Source organism: Nothoprocta perdicaria, unplaced genomic scaffold, assembly GCF_003342845.1.
Source record: "Nothoprocta perdicaria isolate Ctin4 unplaced genomic scaffold, notPer1 scaffold_321, whole genome shotgun sequence".
Classification (NCBI taxonomy): Eukaryota; Metazoa; Chordata; class Aves; order Tinamiformes; family Tinamidae; genus Nothoprocta; species Nothoprocta perdicaria.
The window spans coordinates 225,621-234,748 of record NW_020455557.1 but is presented as its reverse complement, the minus strand read 5'-3'; the positions used below and the strand labels follow the sequence as shown (position 1 = coordinate 234,748).

Below are 9,128 nucleotides of genomic sequence, written 5' to 3'. Positions count from 1 at the left end.
GAACCCCTCTGTAACTTTGAAACCAGAGTCAAATAGTTATCAAAGCGCCATTCCGAGCTAAGAGCCTTTCCCAGTGGCTGGTATTTTACAGCCCAGTGGCCAATTTCTAAATCATAGGAGCCAATTATTTCTGAAGCCTTTGGTGTGCAGCTAATGAAGGCCTAAAAGGACCCTTTAAATGGCTATAAACGCCATTGGCCGCAAAGATTTAATTGAGGTGGCAGGCACAATTAGCCCTCCCTAATTCCTGCCAGCAGCTGATTAAAGTCTCTTTATCCGTCTTACTGAGATCAGAAGGGCGCATATTTGGGAAATGAAAACCGCATTAGGGCCTGTCAGCCGGTGTGAGGGCCCCGCTGCTGTAGGGCGGGAATGGCAGCGTGGGCCCGGCCCGGGCCGCGCGTGGAGCCGTCGCGGGGAGCCCCGCGCAGGGAGGGGGCCGCGACAGGCTCCCTTGTCCTGCTGCTCCCTCCCCTTGTCCTGCTGCTCCCTCGGCCGTGCGGCGCCAGCGCGCTCCGACAAGGAATCCTGACGCCAGGCCGTGCAGCAGCCCCGCTCCTCCGCGCAGCGGCTTGCTGAGCTTCCCCCTCGCCAGCACAGAGCTCGCTCTGTGCCCACGTGCGGAGACTAGTCAGAGCKATGCTAACAAAGGCTCTTCTAGCCAAAAAAGCCCTTTGCCTTGACCACCCCGCTCCCCCTGTAACCGTTCTGTACGGAGGAGGCTCCCTCCGACCAGGGCTTTCCTGCTCGTCCGTGGCCATGTGTCCACGCGCRTCCCGATAGCTGCAGGTGCTTGGGCAGAAAGGGCTGTCAGGCTGCAAGCCCAAAGGAACATGATGTTGGTGGTTGTCACACAACTCCCTTCCCCTTGGCCAGCGCTTGCTCCAGCTCTGCCCCACAGCYCAGCGCAGCGTGTGCCGCGCTGCTTTAGGGGTGGCGGCTGCTGAGCGCCTTGCCTAGGTCGGCAGAGCAAGTCAGCAGAGCGGTGGCCAGGAGAGCAGCTCCCTGCTCCGCTGCTCTATCCTCCTGGGCCGGGATTGGCGGAGAGGAGCGTGTTCCCCTCCCCATCCCGTCCAGTCCGCCCCATCCCATTCCATCCCATCCCAGGGAGATCRGGGCGGGTGAGCGGTGCAAGTGCCGCTCTCCTCATCCCAGCGGCTGCAGAGGAYAGGGGTGCTGGGCACGGGCACCCCAAAAGGACCCCTCCCAACATTGCTGGTCGGTGATGGAGAAGGCGGCAGGGGAGAGCGCACACTTGCTGGACAAGCCGGCGGCAGCCACGGGCAGCGCCGGCCTCTCCTCTGCCGGCGCCGTCTTCATCATGCTCAAGTCGGCCCTTGGCGCGGGGCTGCTCAACTTCCCCTGGGCATTCAACAAAGCGGGCGGCATCATGCCCGCCGTGCTCGTGGAGCTGGTAAGGGACGGCGAGCCGAGGGCGCTGCCGGCGGAGCAGAGGGGGCTGCCTTTGCACAGGGAAAGGATCCAGGAGGCCGCTTCCCTTCCCTGCAGGTGGGAGGGCAAGGGCGGCTGTAGCCCGGGGCAGGATGGCAGCAAATGCTCCTCAAAGGGAACCCGGGGACTGGGGTGAGTGAGACCYGCAGGTAATGGGCAGGCTGCAAGGAGCACAGGGAGGATGGAGAGGGAGGGCCTGTGGTGCCTCAGGCAGTGTTTGGGATGGGGATTGGGAGGTTTTCTTCACGGTGCTGACAGGGACTGTCCCTTGCAAGCTGGCAGCAGCTACCCTGCCCGGAGCGGAGCAGGAAAGATTTTAATATATGAGTTGTGGGCACCACCGCCACCAAGCAGTGCTTCCCACGTCCGGAGCCAGGATTTGGGTGCTTTAACCCAACCTGGCAGTGGTTTGGGTTTCTGTTCTCTGCTCCAACACCCCCAAGAGCTACAGCAGCCAGATAGGACGAGCTGCTTCTTCCCTCCTTATCCCGACGTGCCCAGCTGGCTGCAGGCACCTGCGGGACTCACTCCTCTCCATGCTGATGTTTTGGCACCCTGGACGCTTTGGAAGGTCATGTTGGCTGCCCCGCTCTCTGCAGGGCTCCTTGGTGTTCCTGGTGAGCGGGCTGGCGGTGCTGGGCTACGCGTCGTCCCTCAGCACGCAGCCCACCTACCAGGGCGTCATCCGTGAGGTGTGCGGCAGCGCCGCGGGGAAGCTCTGCGAGCTCTGCTTCATCCTCAACCTCTTCATGATCTCCGTGGCCTTCCTGCGCGTCGTGGGGGACCAGCTGGAGAAACGTGAGTCCGTGTGGCGCTGCCAGCSCCTGGACACTCCGGACCCCCCTGAGTGTCCGCTCCTTCCTCGGGCAGTGTGCGACTCCTTGTACCCCAACGGCACGCTGGGCGCGCAGGGCCCCGCGCCGCCCCACTGGTACGTGGACCAGCGYTTCACCCTCTCGGCGCTCTGCGTCCTGGTCATCCTCCCTCTCTCCGTGCCCAAGGAGATCGGCTTCCAGAAGTACTCCAGGTACCGGGGAGCAGCACTGGGCCACGGCAGACATGGAATGAGGCAGGAGTGGCACCTCTGTGTCCAAATGGGAGCTGGGGGAGACTCTGCATCCACCTCCCGCAGAGCTGAGCTCTCGCCTCCTCCCGYAGCATCCTGGGCACGTTGGCCGCCTGCTACCTCACCGTGGTCATCGTCRTAAAGTACTACCTGCAAGCGGAGAGCCCCGGCTTGCGCCAGCCCCCCCAGGCCTCCAGGTGAGGGACAGCGGGACGTGCTGGAGCCCCTGCCACGGCCTAAGTGGGTGTCACGGGGCATGCTGGCAGCTGGGGTAGGCTCAGTGGTGTCATGATGATGGGTGAGGGCAGCCCAGGGTGGTGGGGATGAGATGGGTAGAGCCCTGGCAAGATATTAGCCCCTGGGTACGCAGAATGGAGCAAGAGCTGCTGGCAGCCCCCAGTGTCAGGTGGGATCCCTGCAAAGTCCTTTGCTTCAAGGGATCTTCTGTTTTCCTCTACGCTGTGATGCAGGACTCCCTCCTGGGCCTCCATGTTCAGTGTCATCCCCACCATCTGCTTCGGATTTCAGGTAACATTGCTCATGAGCCAACTGTTTTGGGTCTCAAGTGAGGCAGTGGAGCTGCCGGCACCCAAGGGAGGCACCTCCAGGGCCCATAGGCGCTGCAGGGCTCCTGGCAGCGGAAGGGAAGCTCCTGTGGGGGATAGTGACAAACGTGTGGGTTGGTCTGGTTGAAGTGGGTGAGGGCAGAGGGTCAGACATTTGGGGAAACAGCCTTTTCCAACAGATTTTGAGGCGGGGTGGTGAACATGGTCACAGAGAGTGCTCTTCTCCCCTCCATGGCTCTCACTATGACGGCACCTGGGGAGTGGGAGTCAGAGCAGGAGGCGAGATGGCCGAGGCCCCTCTGTCCTCCTGGCGCTCCACAGGCCGGCCGTGCCCTGTGCCTTGCAGTGCCACGAGGCCTGCGTGGCCATCTACAGCAGCATGCGCAACCGGAACTTCTCCCACTGGGTGGCTGTCTCCGTGCTCTCCATGCTCATCTGTCTGCTCATTTACACCCTCACAGGTAACTATGGAGTTTTTTATTCCTTCACAGCTGGCAAAGTTCTTGATGCCTTCACTTTTGTCCCAAGCTGTGACTCTGTAGGATGCCCCAAGGGTCTCCCTGCTGGCCCTAGTCCCACTCATAGCTCCTTAGGTGCCACTGTCAGAAGGTGGTCAAGGAGCAACCTGATCCCTCACCTTCCCATCTGCAGGGCTCTATGGCTACCTGACCTTTGGGGAGGACGTGGCCGCTGACATCCTCATGTCCTACCCGGGGAATGATGCTGTTGTCATCGTCGCCCGCCTGCTCTTTGGCATCTCCATCGTGACCATCTACCCTATCGTTGTGCTGCTGGGCAGGTGAGATGACAGAGTGGTGGGCACAGAGGCAAAACCTGCAGCTCCCTCCGGAGCGGTACCCGTGCAGAGCCAGAGCCCCACGGTCGAGCAGGTGACGCTGAGCCTGCCCTAGGTCTGTTGTTCGTGACATGTGTGTGAAGCCCAAGCGTGGGACCATGCCGGTGGCTGCGGCGTCCGAGCGGCGGACCAGGGTGGCGCTGACTGTCTCGTGGATTGCGGCAACGCTCGTCATCGCCTTATTCGTGCCGGATATCGGCAAGGTCATCGGGCTCATTGGCGGCATCAGCGCCTTCTTCATCTTCATCTTCCCAGGTAAGGATGAAGGGTGAGGGAAGTGTGTTGCAGGGGAAAGGTCCCAGCATGGCCTGAGGCTGCTCTCCAGCCCTGCAGAGCCAGGTTTTGGGGTGGGAATGAGGCTGGACACACACTCACATGGTGCACCATGTAGGCATGCCTGGCATAGGTCTGTCAGGCCTGGAGAAAGAGGCATTGGTGCTGGCGGGAGTGACCAGGCCAGGTCAGAGGGCCAGACCCTTGTGCTAGCCCCAATCAGGAACCAATATGTGCTGATCCCTGCAAGGGGCGGGTGAGCCCACCCCGGGTGCTGTCCATAGGGCAGCCTGAGCCTGGGCCAAATGCTATGGTGCTGTGGGGTGTGTGTATGTGTATGGGGAGGTCCCACAGTCATGACTGTGTGGCTGTGGGTGCTCGTGTCGCGTGCCTGCTCGGCAGGGGATACAGAGCACCCATCCAGGTAAGTGGTGGCCGTGGAAGCCCACCCATGTGTCTTTGCTTTGGGTGGCAGGGCTGTGCTTGGTGTGCATGATGGGAACCGAAGCCATTGGGCCACGGAAGAGGTAAGTGTCTGCACAGAGGGGTGGTGGTGGGCAGGACATGGTGCAATGCGGAGAGTCCCCACAGGGGTGGCTTCTCCAGCCCTTGCCATGGCTGGCAGGAAGCCTGTGAAGTGCTGGCATGGGGACACCTGTCCATGTTATCTATTTATATCTATTTATATCTATTATCTATTCCTTTGCTGGGGGTTGGGGCTGGGGGGAGGGATGGGAAGGCAGGGCCCACTGAGAGACACAGAGACTGCAGTGATTAGGACCTCAAGTGCAAGTGTGGAGGGAAGTGCCGGAGCACCTGGTGCATGGTGAGGATGGAGGCTGTAGGGTCAGAGCGCTCTGCACTTTCAGGGGGAAATGGCCTTGTGGTTTGGAGACCGTGAGGGGCTGTGGCACCCCCATAAGGACCTGAGGTGGGGGTCAGAGGAGCCTCCACACAGAGCCAGAGGGGTCTGGCCACAGCTGCCATGCCCAGGGCACTGCGCGTGCACCACAGTTCCTGGGACAGTGGAGGGCAGAGAGGCAAGGGATGGTGCATGCCCCTTTCTGGAGCTGCCATGGTGCAGCATGGGCTCCCTGTGGGCTCGGTGAGTTTTGGGGCTGGTGTCTCGGTGTATTTTTGGTTGTTCACACCAGTGGGCTCGGAGCAAGACAGCTCCACAGGGGCTACGTGCTGTGGGCACAGTGAGGGGAGCTGGGTGGCATGCAGGGCTGTCACACGTCACCAGGGCCCAGCTGACCGTGGGCGAGCTGGCAGAGGGAGCAGGTATTGGCAGCCACCAGGTCTCATGTAGGGCACCCCATTCCTGTCCTTGGGCAATGGACTGGAGAGGCCTGGTGGGAGGCTGAAATACGCAGGTGTGGGAATGACTGGAGCCCTTCCAGGGCCGAGGAAGAYAAGGTCTGTCAATATGGAAACAATGTGATGAGGTGATGGCAGCTCCTTCAGCACCAGTTGGGACAGGGTGGGCCAGGGCTGCCAGGCAAGGAATGGAGGTATTTCTAACGGAGGCGATGGGTGACGGGAGCCCTTCCTCCATGGGGGACAAGAGCTGCCATCCACCAGGCAGACCAAGCACCTCAGGAACCTCCTTGCTCACCCTGCCAGCTCCCAGGGCTTTGGCAGTGTGTGCAAAGGCACAGCTGCCTCTGGGACTGCTCCTCTTTGCAACTAATGCCTGTGGATGCCAATAACCCCTTCAGTGGAGGAGCAGCAAGGGCCGAGGGTGAGCACTGTGTCCTGGGACCTTGGTGGCCTCATTCGTGATGTCTGGGTAGAGGTGGGGGTGAGGATTGACTGGGCACAAACTTGCTCACAAGTCACCCGTTCCCTAGGCATGGGGACAGGGAGAGTGGTGAGCTGTCTACGAGGGCAGTGGGACCATGGGGCACATGGAGGTCGGAGCAGGAGGCTGGTGATGGGCCTGCCAGGGCAGGGTCCTCTATGGAGGCAGACGGTCTCCCTTTGACTCCAGTTGGAGGAGTCTTGACTGCTTCATGGGCGGTGTGACAAGGTGGCTGGGTTTTGATTGCAGACCATAGGCAGAGCAGCAGGGACCCTGTGCCAAGGCAATGCCACCACGAAGGGCCAGAGCAGCGAGGGACTGGACTGCAGCAGGCTGCAACTCAGTGCAAGGAAATGGGTGGCAGCAGGGACGGGTGGACAGGAGCATCATTGGCAGCCGGCGTCTCTCTGGCCGCCAGCTGTAGGGATGTGTCAAATGTCCCTGTGGCAGAGGTGACTTGGGGGGCAGAGGCAGCTGGAGCAGTTCAGTGGGGCTGCTGGGGAGGCTGGGGCCAACGCTCTGRGCAGTGGGAAGAGGTGGCCAGCAGCATCCGGGCCAAGCGTGCCCGGGCTAACAGCCACGTCCTGCTCTGCAGAGAGGCTGAGGGAGGCCTTGGTGCTGGAAGGGGCTTTGTTTGGRTTGTCTTGGACCCAAGCAGAGGTGAGGAAGAGTTTCCAGGGGGCACATCAGTCAGGGGTGCCTGGAGGTGGCAGTGCAGGCTCGGGGCAGTGCCGAGCAATTGGACCAAGGGCTGCAGTGGGGTCCCTCCCAGCAGCAGCRGGTCGGGACTGGTGCTGGCCATGGGGGAGCTGGCCCGGGGACATGGGTGCGTGTTGGRAAGTTCTTGTGTGGGGATGTGCAGCGAGCGCTGCTGTGTCTGCACAGGCCATGCCWCCAAGGCCCGGGCAGGGCGGTGGGGCGGCGTCGCGCGCTGTGCTCACGGCAGCCGCTCGCTGTCCCCGCAGGGCCGCGCTCGTCGCCTGGGGCGTCCTCTCGGTGCTGTGCGGCGCCTTCGTCTGCGGGCAGAGCACGGCCAGCGCCGCCATGGAGCTGCTGCACCGCGCGTAGGCCGCGCGCCGCCGCCGCTGCCCCCAGCCACCCCAGAGCGGCCATCCTGGGCCGGCGACGACACRGCGGCTTCCTTCACATCTTTATTGGGCATCTCCGCTGCTCTACTGTACAGCTGCTAATAAATACTGCACACGGTGATATTAAGAAAGCCTCTGGACGGAGTCACCCCGGAGGAGGCGCCGCGCGCGGCCAGGCCGGGCTGAGGGGCTGCTGCGAGTGGGAGCCTYGGGGAGGGAGACAGCGACGGCGCACAGCACACGAGACAGCTTCACCCACACAACGCGTCGCCCACGCCGCCCCGATGCCCCCCGCCACGCCGGAGGAAAGGGGCCGGAGCCGGGGAGGGGAGTCCGGGGGTGCTGCAGGGTGCTGGAGGACGGGGCTCGGGGTGGCCTTCATGGCAGGGAGCCGCTGCGGGCACGGGGGTGCTCCGGCGTGACGCTCGCAGCACGTCGGGACGGGCAGGCGGCCAGCGACGGGGAGCGTGGATCCCGCAGAGCCGGTGTGGCCACTACGTCCCCGCCGGCCGAGAGGTCAGTCTCTGCTCAGGGYGCACCAGGCGGCTGCAGAAGGGAGTGGACACCAGTCATGGAATCAGAACCACAGAATCCTTAAGGTTGGAAGGGACCTCTAGAGATCATCCAGTCCAACACCCCTGCACACACAGGGTCACCTAGTGCACGTGGCACAGGCTGCGTCCAAGCAGGTTTGGGAGATCTCCAGAGAAGGAGAGTCCACAACCTCTCTGGGCAGCCTGTGCCAGGGCTCTGGCACCCTCACTGTCAAAAAGTGTTTTCTCAGGTTCCTGTGGAACTTTTGGTGCCTCAACTTGTGGCCGTTTCTTCTAGTCCTGTCGCTGTCCACCACTGAAAAGAGGCCACCCCCTCCTCCTCACTGCCTCTCTTGAGGTATTTATATACACTGATCAGGTCTCCCCTCAGCCTTCTCTTCTCCAGGCTGAACAGGTCCAGCTCTCCCAGTCTTTACTCAAGTAAAGTGTTACTTGCGTCACCGAGCCCGAGGATGCCCCTCCAGCAGCCCCGTCCCCCCCCCGTGCCTACCTGGCACGGCCACGCTGGACACGGCCTCGGGCTGGCTCAGCGTGTCCACCTTGACGTGCTGGAAGCCCTTGCAGGTGGCGCTCTGCAGGTGCCTGTGATACAGGTTGGGGGACAGTTACCCGGTGCCTTCACCCCAACCCTAATCTCTGTACCCGGGGCTCCTACCATGGTGGTGGGGACCTGTYCCCAAGCAGCAGAGGCTCCCTGCCCCACAGCCATCAGCTGGGGCTTGGAGGCTTCACACTGCACAAGTCTCGGCACCACTGCATTTGTGGGCACCTCTCCTACCTCTTCCAGTCCTCCTCGGTCTCCCAGAACTCGTAGACGATGAAGGTGACGCCGTCCGGCAGCTTCACCGCGGTCACACTGACGGGACACGGGCAGGGGCTGAGCACCTGGCTGGCTGGGGGCCGCAGTGCCCTGGGGCATCCACCACGGCCGTGTCCACCGATACTCACTGGAAGCAGTCCCGCTCRCCGGCCACGCTCTTCAGGTACTGCTTGAGGGAGCTGCAGAACTCGCCCAGGTGCTTGTGCGCCACCGTCATCTCGTCCCGCACCAGCAGCAGGTACTGTGGGACCACGAGGGACCGCGTCAGCCCCCCAGGGCAGTTACCCCAGCCCACGGCAGCCACCGAGGCCGGGCTTCGGGCCCCACTCACCGCGCACGCGGTGCTCTCGCTGTCCGACAGACGCTGGTGCAGGTCGAACCAGAGGGTCTAGAGAAAAAAAATCAAATGTGGTAAAAAACAAAAGTGTGGAAGCAGGGCTGAACTTGCACCTCATACTGCCAGGCACCCACAAATCACACTGTTCATGCTCAGCAAACGTCCCCCCAAGGGAGAAGTGGCAGCCCTCTCCCTGCCTGCCCCAAAAGCACTTCCATCACAGCGGGATTTGGGAGATAATTTCACCTTCAGGCCCTGCATGGAGTGAAATCTCCTTGGCCTGAGACTTCCCCTTCTTTCTTGTGTATTTTT

General features: G+C 62.1%; 2 protein-coding genes across 2 annotated transcripts in view; one reads left to right on the top strand and one right to left on the bottom strand.

Moving 5' to 3' along the window:
- Positions 1–1,225: 1,225 nt before the first annotated feature.
- SLC38A8 (solute carrier family 38 member 8) lies at positions 1,226–7,085 on the top strand. The gene is made up of 10 exons (XM_026043119.1): positions 1,226–1,414; positions 2,052–2,250; positions 2,323–2,479; positions 2,611–2,715; positions 2,989–3,046; positions 3,431–3,545; positions 3,736–3,883; positions 3,996–4,195; positions 4,689–4,740; positions 6,983–7,085. The coding sequence occupies exons 1-10, from the start codon at positions 1,226–1,228 to the stop codon at positions 7,083–7,085; spliced, it is 1,326 nt and encodes a 441-aa protein (XP_025898904.1).
- A 173-nt stretch (positions 7,086–7,258) lies between these two features.
- Positions 7,259–9,128, bottom strand: part of NECAB2 (N-terminal EF-hand calcium binding protein 2) — a 56,937-nt gene continuing 55,067 nt past the window's right edge. Inside the window, exons 9-13 of the mRNA XM_026043121.1 lie at positions 8,811–8,867; positions 8,608–8,720; positions 8,438–8,515; positions 8,150–8,241; positions 7,259–7,651 (exon numbers count right to left, since the gene is read on the bottom strand). Of these exons, the coding sequence (XP_025898906.1) occupies positions 7,623–7,651; positions 8,150–8,241; positions 8,438–8,515; positions 8,608–8,720; positions 8,811–8,867 (369 nt within the window). The 3' untranslated portion in view covers positions 7,259–7,622. The remainder of the gene's footprint in view (positions 7,652–8,149; positions 8,242–8,437; positions 8,516–8,607; positions 8,721–8,810; positions 8,868–9,128) is intronic.